The sequence below is a fragment of the Canis lupus genome, chromosome 33 (assembly GCF_011100685.1).
Source record: "Canis lupus familiaris isolate Mischka breed German Shepherd chromosome 33, alternate assembly UU_Cfam_GSD_1.0, whole genome shotgun sequence".
Lineage (NCBI taxonomy): Eukaryota > Metazoa > Chordata > Mammalia > Carnivora > Canidae > Canis > Canis lupus.
This window is the reverse complement of record NC_049254.1, coordinates 29,043,040-29,061,394: the sequence shown is the minus strand read 5'-3', so window position 1 is coordinate 29,061,394 and position 18,355 is coordinate 29,043,040. Positions and strand designations below refer to the sequence as shown.

Here is an 18,355-nt window from a genome sequence, read left to right as displayed (position 1 = left end):
TTGATAATAATTATAATTTGTATTTTGCTTTTTAATTTTAATAGTTTTGAATAGTTTTGAAGAAAAGAACTTTGAGAAACTTATATGAAGGATGATATTTAAAGACTACTATTTCTTTGATTTACATTTTTAATGACAACTTATTTAAAATTTTGGGTACTTTGAATATTATTACATTTATTTTTTTTAACTTTTTGAATCACACTATCAATTGCACACAAATTATGTGAAAAACCTCATTATAACATTATTGAAAATTTTGCTGAAATGAAGACATGAAAAAATAAATTTAAAAATAAATAAATAAATAAATAAATTTCACGGAGGAAATAAACAGCAATTCATGAATTATGTATATATTTTATTATGACTTATCCTAACTGCCAACCGATCAAGAGAACTCTCATGGTGTCCTGGCCATTTTGCCAACGTTCAGTCATATAAAAGCCATTGATTTATGCATGATTTAACAGTTTTTGTCATCATGAAGATATGTGGGTCAGGGTAAAAGGAGACCAAATATTTTATTTTATTTTTTATTTTTTTAAAAATTTTATTTATTTATGATAGGCACACAGCGAGAGAGAGAGAGAGAGAGAGAGAGAGGCAGAGACACAGGCAGAGGGAGAAGCAGGCTCCATGCAGGGAGCCCGACGTGGGATTCGATCCCAGATCTCCAGGATCGCACCCTGGGCCAAAGGCAGGCGCTAAACCGCTGCGCCACCCAGGGATCCCAAGAGACCAAATATTTTAACAATAAGTTAGTTTGACTTACAACTTTTAAATATTTAGATGCTCGTATGCCTGTATGGTAACTTCTACTCTTGTCCCAGGCCCTGCAAATATTAGGGGCAGGCCTGTCTGTCATGGCCTGTCTTTCAACCACTTGACACATATATTTATTTGTCTGCTAGATAGCTCCACCTGTGGCTACAGGAACTTCAGAATCAGCTTGTCCAAAACTAAATTCACCATCTTTCTCTACCAGACCTCCTCCCTCTTCTGGTGATTTCTCTGTCAGTCATCTAAGCTAGAAACCTAGAAGGCATCCTGGGTTTCTTTACCTTGATACTCTCCCTTAACTTCCTGACTAATTCTCTCACCCGCCCTAGTTTGGGCCTTGAGAGGTAGTAGTACCTGGAGCAGTGCTGCTCAGACTTCAGAGTTCTCTGGAGCATGTTAAAACACAAGTCACTGGTCTCTACCCCTCGAGTTTCGAGTTTCGGATTCACTTGGTCTGGGGTGGGACTTGATCATTTGCATTTTTAATAAGTTCCTGTTAGCTGTCGCTGCTTGTCTGGGGCTGCACTTTGAGAGCCACTGGCTTACAGGTTGATTTAAAATTTTACTCCTCTTATTTACTATGTGACCTTGGGTGAGTTAGTTTCTCTAGGCCTGTTTCTTGATCTATACAATGGTGATAAAGGTCTTACCTTTGAGAGTTGAATTAAGTGAGATAATAGAGATAGTACAATAAGCCTGGACAGCACAGCACGGGCTTGATAAAAGGCGATTATCTAGGCCCTCATCATCTTCTCTTAGACTCACTACTGGTCTTCTCTACTCGTTATTGAACTGTCTGAGTGATTTGTCTCTGACTGACCACAATCTCTTCCATTCTATTCATGACTACCCAATAACATTTAAACACGTTTAAATCTCTTTCATTTTTTTTTTTTTAAAAACCCATCATTCCTTCCTTTTGCCACCCTATCTCTATCCTTTTCTTCATATCTAAGCATCTTGAAAGAATTGTTTCAGATTGCTGTCTCTACTTCTTCTATTCAGATTCATTCCTCAGTATATTATGATCTGGCCTTGGCTTACGGGACTGTAAGCTAGCTCTCTTTAAAATAACAAATGGCTTCCCCTCATTGCCAGATCCCTTGGATACTTGATTACTCTTCGACACCTAACACTGCTGACATATCTTCTGCAGGAGGCAGTTTGGAAAATGGATCCCAGTGATCTCCACCTCCTAGTATTCACTCCCTTTTGTAATCCCCTTCCCTGGCGTGTGGGCTGAGCCTGGGAACTTTGTTCTAATGAAGAGAGTAAGACAAAAGTGAGATGGGATGACGTGGCACTTTCGAGGTTAAGTTATGAAAGACTTGCTTACACTTTTCCCGAGTCTTCTTGAGCATTTGCTCTGTTGAAGCAAGCTCCTGGGTTGTGAGATAGTTGAGAAGGATGAGATAGTTGAGGAGCCCTTGTCCAAACGGCTCTCAGAAAGCTGAATCCTGCCAATAATAGGAACAGTTTGCTAACAGTTTGAAGGGGGTCCCTTTCCAGTCAGCCCTTCAGATGAGACGACAGCCTTGGCTAACACCCTGATTGTGGCCTTGTAGGATACCCTAAAACGGAGGACCCAGCTAAGTGGTACATGGACACGTGACCTACAGAAAGAGTGAGATATTAGAGGTGCATTGTTTGAAGCCACTAAGTTTTGGGGTAATGGTTCCTCAGCTGCAGAAAACTAATATAACTTCCTTCTTAGAAGGAGTTTCCCACGGACTTTCACAACTCCTGTTTTTCCTCCTCATTCCCTGTTTCTTCTTTCTCTCTGTTTCACGGGTTCTCCCGACCATGCTGTCTCTCTCCCTTCCTACTTTTTCTCAAAGTTCTTCTCTTCTCTACATACATTTTCTTGCCAGTGACACTCATTCACATGCCATCTGTAATCCAGAGACCCTCGAATTTATATTCCAGTGACCCTCTTTTTAGCGCCAGGCCCATAAATGCAACTGCCTAAACGTCATTCCCACCTGGGTGTTGGTCTCAAAGACACTTAGAGGCAGCATGTCCCAAACTGAACTGCTTTTTCCCACTAAATCCCTCATCTTCCTGTGTTTCCTGCCTCAGTGAGTCACCATCCACCCGGTTACTCAAACCAGAAAACTAAGCGTCATCTTTCATTTCTTTATTTAATAAACATTTTATGGGGCACCTGCAATGTGCCAAGCAGTGTTACAGGCTTTAGGAGAGTTTACAGTCTTGTGGGGAAACAGACAATGAAGATAATAAATAAATTATATACCGTGTTAGAGTGAGATATGTATCACAATAAATGCCGTTGGGGGAACTGAGCAGGTGGACCAAGGAATGCCATGGAGAGTGAATTGTGGTATTAGAGGGGGCGGTCAGAAATAGATCTTATGAAGAAGGAGACACCTCCAAGGACGAGGACTGTGTTATATGAATATTTGGGAAAATAGCATTTCAAGAAGAGAGGATAGCAAGTTCAAAGCCTTGTCCAGGAATTGAACTGGGGGTTTGAGAAACAGCAAGTTGGCCAGTGCGGCTGGAACAGAGAGAACGAGGGGGAGATGATTAGAGATGAGGTCAGGGAGGTACCCAAGTCAGATCACGTATAGCCTGATTGCCATTGTAAAGTTTTGGGTTTTACTCTGAGGACAGTGGGGAGCCGTGGGAGGGTTTAAGTGGAGAAATCCCATGATCACTCTGGTTACTATGTCTAGAATAGGCCAGTTCCTCTTCTTTTTGTCTCTCAGCCCCTAAATCTATTTTGCACACTAAGCCCTGTGTATTTTATCTCTTAAATATTTTTATCTCTTAAATATTTTATCTCTTAAATATATCCTTGAGCCCATATATTTCTTCTTTTAAAGTTTTATTTACTTGAGAGAGTGAGAGAGAGCAAGAGTGAGTACATGAACAGGGAGAGGGGTAGAGGGAGAGAGAGAGAGGGAATATCTCAAGCAGACTCCCTGCTGAGCGTGGAGCCAGATGCCAGGCTTGATCACACGACCGTGAGATCATGACCTGAGCTGAAATCAAGAGTTAGATGTTTAACCAACTGAGCTACCCTAGTGCCCTGAACCCATCTATTTCTCTTAATTTCTATTGTTACTCCTTAAGTTGAACCAACAAAATCTCTCATTCATTCATTCCACTGATATATTTGAGCAGCTATTATGTTCTGGGCACTATTTCTAATCTTGAGACACAGAGTGAGAAACACCCTATGTGGAGCTGACATTCCTCTCTTGGATTTACTGCCTTTAAAATCTTACCATCTTTGACTCCTAGCCAGGAAACCAACTGAGGGTTGCTGGAGGGGAGGTGGGTGGGAAGGTGGAGTAACTGGGTGATGGGCATTAAGGAGGAGACTTGATGGAATAAGCACTGGGTGTTATTTTTTTTTAATTTTTTATTTATTTATGATACAGAGAGAGAGAGAGAGAGAGAGGGGCAGAGACATAGGCAGAGGGAGAAGCAGGCTCCATGCATTCGATCCCGGGTCTCCAGGATCGTGCCCTGGGCCAAAGGCAGGCGCTAAACCGCTGCGCCACCCAGGGATCCCAGCACTGGGTGTTATACACAACTGATGAATCACTGAACTCTACCTCTGAAACTAGTAATACACTATATGTTAATAAATTGAATTTAAATTAAATTTAAAAAATTCAATTAAAAAAACCAAAAGCGTACCATCTTTTAAATTGTCTTTTGTATGTAGAAATTTCCTGCACACCAGGGGGGCCTGGGTGGCTCAGTTGGTTAAGTGTCTGCCTTTGGCTCAGGTCATAATCCTGGGGTCCTGGGATTGAGACCTGTAATGCATCAGGCTCCCTGCTCAGCAAGAAGTCTGCTTCTGTCTCTGCTCCTCATCCATTTGTTCTCTCTCTCTCAAATAAATAAAATCTTTAAAAAAATTTCCTGCAAAAAGAATATTGTCTTATGTATGTATTTGGTTGCCGTCTCATTGTGTCCTCGCTTCACCAATGTGTCAACCCTGTGAGCCCAAGGACGCTATCGTGTTCAGCAGCTGGATTCTATGTGCCTCGCGTATGGTATATGCTCTGTGCAAAGTACTTGAGTGAATGAACAAATGAACACACCACTGCGAGTATGTGTATCCGTGTGTGTCGTGTTATATGTGATATTGTGTGATATTATTTATTCGATCCCATTATATTTCACTGAGAAACTCCCTGCCAGTTACAGCTTTAAACTTGGTTTCAGAGTCTGGACTGTAAGTGGAGGTTTGACAAATGCTACTCTAGCATTCTCTACAGCCAGAGTCTTCCTTCCAACTCGGAAGTCGGCTCAGGTTGCTTCCCTGCATGAAATCTTCCCCTGGAACTCTCTTGGTCTTAGGCTGTTTTCCCCAACATCAGTCATTTATGATTATTCATGTACCAACTCTAATAGATCATATTTAATATTTTGCCTATGAATTGAATCATTCTTGTCACTCAGCCTCACCTTAAGCAATAATCTAAGAGAAGTGATATGTCAGATGCATGAGTCATATATTTTTCAAATGCATATTAAATCTACTAACTACCAACAACAACATCAACAAAAAGTGTTGGCTTGTGTACCGCCTACACTCCTCTTCCTTGCCACCCCAGCCGTGCTTTGGGGGAAACCTGCTCTCAGGACAAAGGTTAGATGCTTCTGCTGGGCCTGTGAGCCACTGTGGTGCTTTCTGGTGCTTTCCACCAGCCCAGTCTCCCCTTCTTTCTCTCTGTCTCTCTTTACCACTTCCTGCGCTCATTCATTCTGAATAACTGGCAGGTCCCAGTTATTGCACTGAGCTCTCTGGCTCTAGGACTCTACTGCATTCTGCTTCCTTTTGGTCCTTTTTGGTCCAGAACTCCACCAGAACCCCCAAGTCACCTCCTTTCAGGTCCAGCATGAATGTCACCTGGGAGAAGCCATCGAGAAGCTGGGTCTGGGATCCCCTGCTTTTCCCTGGCTCAGAGTGCATCCCCCTGAAGCAAGTGTCGTCTTCATATCTTGTGCTCCCACCGAAGACTGCCGGCTCCTGTTGGGGAGGGGGAGTGTTGTAGTTACCATGGCACTTCGGGTATTAAGTGTCTGGTACCAGACAAGCAGTATTAATTTGGTTAATGAATAGGAAAACAAATACACAAATTTCTCAAGGAAACGAATGTCACTAACACTCAGCACGTAGTCTGACACATACCAGCCATTCAGAAAACATAGTTGAGTGACAGCAGTGAGGGTTGTTCCTCGCCCTGGGGACATTACCTTTGGTTTTGCTATTTGAGACAGGTAGGCTCAAATTCTAATGTCTTTGCTTCACATGACATTGTTCTCTCTTCTCTGCCCAGGAAGAGGTCATAAATGAGGTAAAATGTTTGTCTGTGGCCTAAGAGACTTTTGGTCCCTCTGGTGACAGAGGACGGGGTTTGTAGGGAAAGCTACAGCACAGAGGGGAGACAGATCTGGGCATGCTTTCTCTTACTCAGTGTGAAGTAGCTATAAGATCAATATCAAATATTTGAATTAATATTAAAATCCATACCCCATGCGTGTTTTCAGTACATTTAATGTTATTTTATTATGCCCAGTTCTTCCCCCCAGTATCTGGAAGTAGAGCATTCCTTCGAAAACTTGTAAGCTGAAACGGTATAAAGCAAGGAAGCAATTGCCACAAATGTATATGAAAAAAGTTTTGAGCATTATCAGACCCCCCCAAAAATGACTTCTCTTAGGCCTTTCTGAAATCTTAGGGACACATCTTGCTAACGGATGCACAGAATAAGTCGAGAGAAAGCACAGGTGGTCACAGACACAGTTCAGAGCTGTGCAGCTGGATGCTGAGATGTTGGGTGTAGTCCCCAGGGAAGGAGGCTGAGGGGCCAAGGGTGCGTGCTGCCGGGTGACAGCTCGCTGCAGAACGAGCCCTGAATTCTCTTTTCACTTTTTGCCTTTTTTGGTAAAAACGAAAATCCCCTTTGGATTTCTTTCAGTCACCAGAACAGGTCCTAATGTAGGTCTTGCATAGAAGAGAGTTGGTATAACGTGCACTTTTTTTTTTCTGTTAAAGATTTTATTTATTTATGAGAGAGAGAGAGAGAGAGAGAGAGAGAGAGAGAGGCAGAAGCACAGGAGGAGGGAGAAGCAGGCTCCATGCAGGGAGCCCGACATGGGACTCGATCCTGGGTCTCCAGGATCACGCCCTGGGCTGAAGGCGGCGCTAAACTGCTGAGCCACCTGGGCTGCCTTTTCTTTTCTTTTTTCTTTTCTTTTTTTTTTTTTTAAAGGATTTTATTTATTTATTTGAGATAGAGAGAGAGAGGCGCACATGAACAGGGGGAGGAGCAGAGGGAGAGGGAGAAGCAGACTCCCTACTGAGGAAGGAGCTTGAAGATGTTGGGTTGATGTGGGGCTCGATGTAGGGCTTGATTCCAGGACCCTGAGAGTATGACCTGAGCTGAAGGCAGACACCTAACCAAATAAGACACCCAGGCATCCCAACTATTTCTTTTCTGTAATAGCTCTACTACCTGGCATCTCGGGGACTGTGATATTTGGTATAAATGGAAATTCCAAATAACTGATGTTTAATTTTGTAAACAACCAAAACATTAGAAAGAAAAAAAAAAAAAGAAAACTTTCCCAATACGCTGCACACTTCTCTGGCCTTTGAAACAAAATGCCCCAAATATTACCAGCTCCATGCTGACTGGGAGCCCTCCCTTTGGACTCCAGGATTTTTTTTTTAAGATTTTATTTTATTTATTCACGATAGACATAGAGAGAGAGAGAGCCAGAGACACAGGCAGAGGGAGAAGCAGGTTCCATGCAGGGAGCCTGATGTGGGACTCGATCCTGGGACTGCAGGATCACGCCCTGGGCCTCAGGCAGGCGCCAAACCTCTGAGCCACCCAGGGATCCCCCTGGACTCCAGGATTTTGGATGCCAGAGCCATCCTTGCTAGAGGTCTGCGGGGCACACGTGCAGAGTCAGATGGCAGCGGGTCTGAGGCTAAACGGGTAATGACTTTAGCTGTGACATTGAAACATTTTCTTAGGAACAAAACTAAAGCCCAAATCGGCTGATTTCTGAGCTCCTCCCTTCCCCTCTTTTTCATAAGGGAAGAATGAAGCTTACATAGCTATATAATTTTCTTCAGGAAAGTGTAAAATGGTTGACTTTATGCAACATCAATTATCGCTATCAAAGAAAGGGTGACACAGGGATCCCTGGGTGGCGCAGCGGTTTAGCGCCTGCCTTTGGCCCAGGGCACGATCCTAGAGACCCGGGATCGAATCCCACGTCGGGCTCCCGGTGCATGGAGCCTGCTTCTCCCTCTGCCTGTGTCTCTGCCTGTATCTATCTCTCTCTCTCTCTCACTGTGACTATCATAAATAAAAAAAAAAAAAAAATAATAATAATAAAAAAAGAAAGGGTGACACAGCTTCCCCCCGAGAACTTCATTCTTGTGCTTTTGTGCATCTTGACCTTCACTCATTTCTTCCTCTGAATCCCTTCAAACCATAGTTACCTCAGAGCTGATGAACTTTAGGGTAACCCTGTACCTTTTTTACCTCTTTTGTTGAGCCTTGCACATACGTGGGTTTGTAATAAATGTTTATAGTGAACATCGGTAGCTAGGAAAATGGTCACTTTTTGGGAAACAAACTTTCTCTGTGTTATGTCCACAATTGTTTAGCAACAGGGTAGGTTTTTGGTTTTTTTTAAAAGAATTTATTTATTTATTTGAGAGACAGAGCACGAGCTGGGCGGAAGGGCAGAGGGGGAGAAGCAGGCTCCCCACTGAGCTGCAACCTGATGTGGGGCTCCATCTCAGGACCCTGAGATCAGGACCAGGGCCAAAGACAGACGCTTAACTGACTGAGCCACTCAGGTGCCCAGGTTTGTTTGTTTGTTTGTTTGTTAATGTACATATATTCTTAAGACATGGAACACATGTTATAAAGATTTAGGCTGAATTCATTAAGCTGAAAAAAGGAAAAGGGAATTTACATCAAGTTTTGGCAACATTGTTTGAAATACAAATATGCAGATTTTATCACTGAAAAAAAAATCTCAGGTGTGTTTCTTCATCAGGAACTTCAACTGAACCTAGAGCTTTTTCACACCTCATTTAGAAAGAAAAGAAAGGAAAACAAAAACCCAGGGGGAAAAAAAAGCAAACTATTAAGTTGACTGGCTGCAGAGGTAGCAAGAGCTCTTTAGAGAGACCTGTTCAGCATTGCACTAAGAGGGTGATGTCTGGCAAGAGATTAAATGGCTGTGTCTCCCTTTGTGTAGGTCACCAACTTGCTAACTAGTCATACTATACAGCGGGAGCTGGGAGGGGGGCCAAACTGTGGTGATCCAAGGGTATGTGCAATGTGCAATGTCCTATGTATACACACGTAGCAGTGCAGCCACTGCAGCTAAAGTTTAAGACCAGTTTTTTTTTTTTTTTTTTTTTAAGATTTTATATATTTATTTGAGAGCAAGAGAGGGAGAGAGGGAGGGAGCCTGTGTGTGTACTTGAGCAGGGGGGAGGAGTAGGAGGCAGTGGAGAGGGAGAAGGAAAGAGTCTCAAGCAGGTTCTGAGCTGAGCAAGGACCCCGGCTGCATCTCATGACACTGAGACCAGGACCTGAGTCAAAACCAAGAGTTGGATGCTCAACTGACTGAGCTGCCCAGGTGCCCCTAGGACCAGTTCTAAGAGGTGATCCAGGTTATCCATATAGTCCAGAAGGAGAGAAAGTGATCAGGGTGTTGTAGGTTCATACATGATACTTTAGGGGAAAAGTCTTTTTTCTCCTCAAAGCTTAACTAAAAACATTTTAAAAAGCTATGGCTTACTGCTACCCCAGCATTTTCTCTTTTTCCATGTGAGACATTATCATTATAGTATGTTTACAGTATTAGGTGTTCAGTGTAGCACATGAAAATGTCTACACTCTATTGCACAGGCCTTCCAGTGGACAGGGTAGTTTTAATATTTTCTGGGAAGTCCAAAATTCTGACATGCTTTTTATTATTTATTTATGATTTTTTATTATGCATGAGAGACACAGAGAGAGAGGCAGAGACACAAGGCAGAGGGAAAAGCAGGCTCCATGCAGGACTCGATCCTGGGACTCCAGGATCACGCCCTGGGCTGAAGGCAGGCGCTAAACCGCTGAGCCACCCAAGGATCCCTGTGACATGTTTTTTTAATTTAAATGATAAGAAAATAGGGGATCCCTGGGTGGCTCAGCGGTTTAGTGCCTGCCTTTGGCCCAGGGCGCAATCCTGGAGTCCCGGGATCAAGTCCCACATCGGGCTCCCTGCATGGAGCCTGCTTCTCCTTCTGCCCGTGTCTCTGCCTCTCTCTCCCTCTATGTCTATCATGAATAAATAAATAAAATCTTTTAAAAAAATAAAAATAAATGATAAGAAAATAGTAAAAATAAAAAAGAAAAATTCATCTGGGCGTTATATTGCACTACCTGGCAGTCAGCAAATGTATGAAATCTTTGAAAGCTCTAGAATAATAAAACTTTCCAATTGCCATTCTTTCTTTTTTATAAAACCCACAGCTTTAATATATATGAGTAGTTAATTTTTCTTCATTCTGCTTGAACTTTGAGAGAGAAGAGGTAGGAACTTAATTTATTGGTATTTTCTGAGTAGAAAATAGCAAGCATCTTCACAATAGACCAATTTCATCAGCCTTATAAATAAAATTATTCAGGCAAAGATTATGCTCAGAAATAAATTCTTTGAATAATGTTACATATTTTCTCTGCAGCTTAATTGCTTAGTTTTTTTCCTAGCTCCATCTAGCTATCATATAACGTTTTTATTCCCCATGCTAAACATTCTGTAAAATACTTCTCCATGGAAATAATCTTTGAGGGAGTACTTGTATAGTTTCTCTTTTCCCTTGCCTCAATCCACTTGCGGAACTGACTTTTTTTCCCTATTAAATTTTATTTTTAGGAAATTTGGTTCAGCATCATACTTGTGTCCCTTTTAGCAGTGACAATAACAAGGACAAGAACAGGAATAATAACGCTGATCTTCCTCAGTTTATGATGGGATTAGGTCCTGATACACCCTTTGTAAGTTGAAAATACTATAAATCGAAACTGCGTTTAATGCACCCAATCCACTGAACGTCGTAGCTTAGCCTCCCTTAAACGTGCTTGGAACACTTCCATTAGTCTACAGTTGGGCAAAACCGTTTAGCACAACAGCCTTTTTTATAATAAGATGTTGAATATCTCATGTAATTTATTGAATACTGTAGGGAAAGTGAAAAACAGAATGGTCACCTGGTGCAGAATTGTTGTAAGCATACCTGCTGCTTACTCTCCTGGTCTTGTGGTTGACCGGGAGCCGCTGTCCAGCATCACGAGAGAGCATCACACTGTACACTGCTAGCCCGGGAGAAGGTCAAACTGCACAATTTGAAGTCTGGCATACATATTGCCTTTGTACTACCATTAGGTCGAAAAATCGTAAACCAAGTGATTGGAAGTCAGGGACCATCTGTATCCGAAAAAATACAGAACATTCAACTCTGCGCCAGAAATTGTTCTAAAACATGTATTAATACTTGCTATTCTTAACAACTCTAAGACGAAGGTACTATTATTAGTCCCATTTTCTAGATGGGGCACTTGACAGCCCAGAGAAGTAAAGTTGCTAAGGTTGCAAAGCTAGTAAATGGTAGAGGTAGGATTCAAATCCAGGAGGGGTTAGTTGCAGCTGTGGATTTAACCACCAGGTCCTAATAGGATATTATCCTCATAATGTTTGACTTTATGTTTTCCTTTCCTGCCAATATGATTCTGTTACAAGGCCTTCTTTTCTTTTCTTTTTAAAGATTTTATTTATTTATTCATGAAAGACACACGGAGAGAGAGGCAGAGACATAGGCAGAGGGAGAAGCAGGTTCCATGCAGGGAGCCTGATGTGGGACTCGATCCTGGATCCTGGGATCATGCTCTGAGCCGAAGGCAGACGCTCAACCACTGAGCCACTCAGGCGCCCCTACGGCCTTCTTTTCATTCATTCTTGTGTTCCTTTGCATCTTGACTTTTCACTCATGTCTTCCCTTGAATCCCTGAAAACTATAGTTATTTCCCAGCTGATGAAAATTAGCATCACTCAGTACTCAGATGCTCCAGGGAGGTGGAGGGATTTACCACCTAAACTATATATCCTAAGTAGGAGAGAGTAGGCCATTCATGATGTTTTTTAAATGTTTTTTTTTAACAGCTTTGTTGAAGTGTGATTAATATTCAGAGAACTGCACATATTTGATGAGTGCAATTTGCTGGGTTTGGACACATGCAAACCCCGGTGCCATGACCACATTCAAGAGAGTAGACATATCCAACACCTCTCAGAGTTTCCTTGTCTATTTGTCTCTCTCTTTTTTTTTTTCAGTAAGAACATTTGAGATTTTTTTTTTCTGAATTGTTCAATAGTATGTTTTTTTTTTAATTTATTTTTTATTGGTGTTCAATTTACTAACATACAGAATAACACCCAGTGCCCGTCACCCATTCACTCCCACCCCCCACCCTCCTCCCCGAACATTTGAGATTTGTTAAGAAAACAAATTTTGAAATGCACAATACCTTATTGTTAACTACAGGCACAATGTTGTACAGCAGATCCCTAGAACTTATTTGTCTTGCATAACTGAAATTTTATACCCATTGAATACCAAGTCCATATTTCCCCTGCCCCACAGCCCCTGGCAACCACTTTTGTATTCTCTGCTTCAATGAGACTATTTTTTTTTATTTTTATTTTTTTTTCAATGACACTATTTTAGATAGCTGATGTAGGTGGGATCATGCAGTAGCTGTCTTTCTGTGATTGCCTTATTTCATTTAGTACAATGTCCTTTAGGTTCATCCATGTTGTCACAAATGGTAGGATCTCCTTCCTTTTAAAGCCTGAATAAATATTCTATTGCATATATACACACTACCTTTTCTTTACCTATTCATCTGTTGATGAGCATTTAATTTGTTTCCCTATCTTGGTCATTAATTTTAGAACATATCAATGATGTGAAGTGCCCTTCAGATCTGCAGCAGGAACTCGGGGAGGTGTCTCAGGAAAAGATGGTCCATGGGAACAGGAAAAGCCGTTTCCCTGGGTCTAGTAGGAATGACAAGATGTAGCGGGGTGGTGGTGGTGGGGGGGGCAGGCTCCTTTGGACCAATCTCTGACAAGGCTATGGATTTAATTTTTTTTAAATTTTAATTTATTTATGATAGTCACAGAGAGAGAGAGAGAGAGAGAGAGAAAGAGAGGCAGAGACATAGGCAGAGAGAGAAGCAGGCTCCATGCACCGGGAGCCCGACGCGGGATTCGATCCCGGGTCTCCAGGATCACGCCCTGGGCCCAAGGCAGGCGCCAAACCGCCGCGAAACCCAGGGATCCCAAGGCTATGGATTTAGAGCATTGCAAAAAAGAAGCCCATGTTTTCCCATTAGGTAGAAACAGACTTCACAAATAGCTTGTGCCGCAGGCAACCACATGGGTAGAGAAGATAGTGCTTCCACATACTCCTGAGCCTGGGAAGTCCAGGAAATTTGGAAGATGGTTGGTATAGAAGGTTTTGAAGACCTCGTGAAGTCTTTGGGGACAAGAGAGGGTACATTCCTTTCCAAGAGAAGCCAGAGGCACAAGGCTGAAAGAAGCCATTCCAGAACCAGAGGAACAGAAAGAGGCCCTGGGAGGCACTCAGAATTCCCCGTCAGGGCAGTGCTGCCAGCCTTCTCTGGGTTAGTCCACATCAGATAAGATAAAATGCTGGTGGGGGATCCCTGGGTGGCTCGGCGGTTGGGCATCTGCCTTCGGCCCGGGGTGTGATCCTGGGGTTCCAGGATCGAGTCCCACGCCGGGCTCCCTGCATGGAGCCTGCCTCTCCCTCTGCCTGTGTCTCTGCCTCTCTCTCTCTCTCTGTGTCTCTCATGAATAAATAAAATCTTAAAAAAAAAAAAAAGATACAATGCTGGCTGTAGGCTGAATCTGACCCACAGACCTGTTTTGTCTGACATGCTTCCCTGTTTTAAAGTGGAATTAGTTGCCAACACCGATATTTGGGAGAGTTCACCCCAAAATTCAGATTCCTGATTTTTCTTCATTTTCTGATCTTCGCATCCCACTTGGAAATCATCAGCTGGAAATGAGTAGTTTGTTTCTGTGCCCTTCAGATTAGCTCTGGCTCTTCATAGTCCCTCCAATGTCAATTGTCTTTGCATCTGGCTTGTGTCATCTATTCATGTTACCTGCTTGGCTTGTTGGGCATTGAAGTTTGCTACCTGTGGACTGTGTCCTGAGCAGCTTAGTCTAATGTGGACATCTCCCAGAAGACATTTCTAGGCCCACTTAACAGAGGTTTCCTGGAGCTATCTCAAAAAGAGTGTCAAAAGAGACATAAGCTATATAAACTTAAGTGTTTCAAGAAATATAATTTACCCTTAAGAGTTGTGTTTCTTTACAGCGATACATGATGAAATCCTTCAACAAAAAGGGCCTGTGATCTTGTATGCTTATTTAAAAGCATACCAAAAAAAAAAAAAAGCATACCAAGGAAAGGAGGAGTTACAGAGATGTCTGGCATCCTGTTCAGGAGCCAGTTTTGGGAAGAGAGAACTATATACCAGTTAAAACAGTTAACAAAAAAGGGTGATAATACAAAGTACTGGTGAGGATGGGGGAGAAACTGGATCTCTCATACATCGTTAGTGGGGATGTAAAATGATATAGCTACTCTGGGAAATAGTGACAGTTTCTTAAAAAATTAAATACATACTTACCTCATGACCCACTGATCATACTCTCAAGGCATTTATGCCAGGAAAATGAAAACTTAAGTTCACACAAAAACCTGTACACAAATGTTCATAGCAGTTTTATTTGTAATGGCAAAAAAACTGGAAACAACCCAACTGTACCTCACCTGGGGAATGAACAAACCCTGGTACATACAATAGGGTATTAGTTTGCAATAGAAAGAAGTGAATGTTTGCTATCTGCAACAGTCTGGCTGGTCCTCAAGGGTATTCTGTTTAGGTAAAAACATCAAACTTAAAGGTTATATACTGTGTGGTTCCATTTATATAACACTCTTGAAATAGCAAAGCTATAGAGATGAAAAACAGTAGTTACTAGGGGACAGGGATGGAATAGGAGGAATGGAAGGGGAGGTGGATTTGTGAATATAAGAAGGTAGCAGGTGGGAGTTCTTTTGTGGGGATGAACAGTTCTAGCTCTTGGTTGTAGTGGTGGTTATACAAATCCATACATGGAATAAGACTTCACACACACACACACACACACACACACAAATGCAGACTTAAAGAAAAAAAGGTAAGTAAGTTTTGTGGTCTAGTTTGAGGTAATATACCATCACCAATTTCCTGGTTTTGACATTTTTTTAAATAAAGGATTTTATTTATTTATTCATGAGAGACACAGAGAGAGAGGCAGAGACACAGGCAGAGGGAGAAGCAGGCCCCACACAGGGAGTCCGGCGTGGGACTCCATCCCAGGTCGCCAGGATCACGCCCTGGGCTGAAGGCGGTGCTAAACTACGGAGCCATCCGGGCTGCCCTGGTTTTGACATCTTATTTGAACTTTATGTCACTTTTAGGGGAGGCTGGGTAAAGGGTAAATATGAGTGTAGTATTTTTGCAACTTCTTGCGAGTCTGTAATTATTTTCAAACTTTAAGGAAAAAAGGAAAGGAAGGAGGCTGAATGCCTAAGACTGGCATTTGGGGAGGTGAGCTAGAGGGGCATGGAGAAGCAAATTGGGGCTGAGAAATATTTCCAGAAGTTTGACTTAGAAAAGCCATAAACTTGGTCCCCATTATCACTCTTTTTTTTTTTTGTTTAAAGATTTTATTCATTTATTCATGAGAGACACAGGGAGAGAGAGAGAGAGGCAGAGACACAGGCAGAGGGAGAAGCAGGCTCCATGCAGGGAGCCTGATGTGGGACTTGATCCCACAACTCAGGGATCATGCCTTGGGCTGAAGGCACACACGCTCAACCACTGCCACCCAGGCGTCCCCCCATCATCACTCCTGATGTCATACCTCTATGGTGCTCTTTAGTCGGCCCTTGTTAGGCAATTGTTTCTCTATTGTTTCTGTTGTGGTGCTGAGCAGAGAACTAGATCTACTCCTCACGGCAAACTAACCAATTTTAACCCACTGAGTGGGACTGCCAGGCCTTCAATACTTTTTCAGTTATTAGTTTTCCTATTACCTAATATTCAGTCTGTTTCTTTGCTGCCAGAGGTGCTTTATATTCTAACATCTGAATTCCATGTCATTGCAGATGCTAGAAGTTGCCAGAAGGCTGTCCTCCAGATAACTGTCTCTTGCCTTACCTTGTGTCACTGCTTTGTTGCAATTAGCATTCACGAGATGCACCATCATTTTATGAAAATTTGTATTTTCGACTGGACAAATCACATGGAGAGCTGATGCTGGAACTCTGGCTTATCCGTGCTCTTCTTAGTTACCTGTGTCTAAATTAGGCTGAACCTCGGGGGCCTCCGCTATTTGTAAACTCCCGATTTACTAAGGCTCGGCCTGGGGGAACATTAACCTTGCAGACACTAATCTAATTCAGTGCCATCTCAAGCGCAGAATGCGGGAGTTTGGAGTTTCGCCAAAAAGCACTATTCCAATGAACGTGCAGTTGGCAAAGGGGTGGGAAGGTGGGCGTGGACGAGGGAAGGAGAACTCCAGAAATGGTCGCACAGACACTGTGACCCCTTTCCTTTCCCTTACGGTTACGGATCGCAGAGGGATGCTGAACACATCTTCGGGGGATTCGGAGGAGACGGCGAGGAAGGCGCCTCGTCCCGTGGTGAGTTTCCGAGGCTCCGGATCCCTCAAGGTCTAGGCGGCGGGCCTGGTCCACCTTGCCCGAGGTGGGGACCAGAGAGGAGCCGCTGGAGCCGTCCCCGCGAGGCGAGCGGAGCAGCTCAGGCCCGGCTCAGGCCGGGTGCTCAGCCTCAGCTGAAGGAGGGCGTCCTCAGAGAGGGCCACGGCTTGGCTGAGGTCACTTAAAGGACCCCCCAGGGGAGGGGCGGCGGTGCGATTGCAGCTCCGTCTGCCTGGCCGGCCCCCGGGGGAGGGCGGGGGAGGGGTGCCCCTAGGTGAAGCTGGGGGGGCCCCAGGTGAATCGCCAGGGGGGCCCAGGTGAAGCTGGGAGGAGGTGGCCCAGGTGAAGCGCGGGTGTGTGTGGCCCAGGTGAATCGCCAGGGGGGTGCCCAGGTGAAGCGCCGCGGGGGTGCCCAGGTGAAGCGCGGGGGGGGGCAGGTGAATCGCCAGGGTGGGGGCCCAGGTGAAGCGCGGGGGGGCTCCAGGTGAAGCTCCGGGGGAGGGGGCCCAGGTGAAGCGCCGCGGGGGGGCCCAGGTGAAGCGCGGGGGGGGGGGGGGGGGGGCGCTCCAGGTGAAGCTCCGGGGGAGGGGGCCCAGGTGAAGCGCCGCGGGGGGGCCCAAGTGAAGCGCGGGGGGGGTCCAGGTGAAGCGCGGGGGAGGGGGCCCAGGTGAAGCGCCGCGGGGGGGCCCAAGTGAAGCGCGGGGGGGGTCCAGGTGAAGCGCGGGGGAGGGGGCCCAGGTGAAGCGCGGGGGGGGCCCAGGTGAAGCGCGGGGGGGGGCCCAGGTGAAGCGCGGGGGGGGCTCCAGGTGAAGCTCCGGGGGAGGGGGCCCAGGTGAAGCGCGGGGGGGGCTCCAGGTGAAGCTCCGGGGGAGGGGGCCCAGGTGAAGCGCGGGGGGGGGCCCAGGTGAAGCGCGGGGGGGGCTCCAGGTGAAGCTCCGGGGGAGGGGGCCCAGGTGAAGCGCGGGGGGGGGCTCCAGGTGAAGCTCCGGGGGAGGGGGCCCAGGTGAAGCGCGGGGGGGGGGCCGGGGGGGATGCACACCTGCGGGGCCCTGCGCAGCACCTGCCCAGGAGCCGGGTGGTTCTCACCTCCTGCTTCCCGGGGTGCGGGCCCCGACGGCGTTGGCCGGTTTGCGGAGCGGGGTCCACGAGCGCAGGTGGGCCGGGGGACGGCGGGTGAGAGCGGAGAGAGGAGGCGGCCCGGCCCGGCCGAGGTCGCTCGGACGCCTTCCCTCCCGGCCCGCCCGGCGGCCCCGCGGCTGGGGCGCAGTGACACGCAGGCGCCGGGGCTTCCCCGCCGGGTCCCCCCCGCCCCCAGGGCCGCCGAGGGCGGGCGCCGCGCCGAGGGCGGCCGGGGCGCGAGGCGTCCCACAATGCACCGCGCGGGCGGCGGCGGCGGCGACCGCGGCGGCGCTCTAGCCGCGGCATGTCTGCGTCTCGACTGCTCTGGGAGGAGGAAGAGAAGGAGGAAGAGGAGGAGGAGGAGGAGGGGGAGGAAGAGGAGAAAGGCGCAGGGGTGGGAGCCGTCGCCGGAGCTGCCACAGCCGAAGTTCTCTCCCCTCCCCCCTCGCCCTCCTCTCCGGGCCGCGGGGAAGGCTGGAGCTGCGGCCGCTGGCAGGCGGGGACCGCGCGACTCGGCGGCCGCCCGCGGTAAAGCTGGGCCTGGAGGCCCGGGCCCGGGCGGGGGGAGGGGAGGGGAGGGGA

General features: G+C 45.9%; 2 protein-coding genes across 3 annotated transcripts in view; one reads left to right on the top strand and one right to left on the bottom strand.

Annotated features, from left to right (window-relative positions):
- Nucleotides 1–719: 719 nt before the first annotated feature.
- LOC119867348 (basic salivary proline-rich protein 3-like) lies at nt 720–18,079 on the bottom strand. The gene is made up of 3 exons (XM_038582490.1): nt 17,741–18,079; nt 5,647–5,794; nt 720–3,301 (listed from the first exon to the last, which is right to left on the bottom strand). Exons 1-3 carry the CDS (start codon nt 18,077–18,079, stop codon nt 3,192–3,194), a joined length of 597 nt encoding a protein of 198 aa, XP_038438418.1. The 3' UTR covers nt 720–3,191.
- ZNF148 (zinc finger protein 148) overlaps nt 18,062–18,355 on the top strand; it is a 119,676-nt gene continuing 119,382 nt past the window's right edge. Inside the window, exon 1 of one of the 2 annotated variants that reach the window (XM_038583070.1) lies at nt 18,062–18,301. The gene's annotated coding sequence lies outside the window, so the exon portion shown is untranslated. The remainder of the gene's footprint in view (nt 18,302–18,355) is intronic. The other variant, XM_038583068.1, reaches the window with a different exon arrangement.

Coding starts and splice junctions, on each gene's coding strand:
- LOC119867348 (XM_038582490.1), bottom strand. CDS start 18,079: ATGCCGCGGCTAGAGCGCCGCCGCGGTCGCCGCCGCCGCCGCCCGCGC. Junction 5,795..17,740: donor CGCACCCCGGGAAGCAGGAG/GTGAGAACCACC, acceptor CCTCCCCAACAG/GAGCCGGCAGTCTTCGGTGG. Junction 3,302..5,646: donor CATGCTGGACCTGAAAGGAG/GTGACTTGGGGG, acceptor TCTCTGTTCCAG/CCGCACTGGCCAACTTGCTG.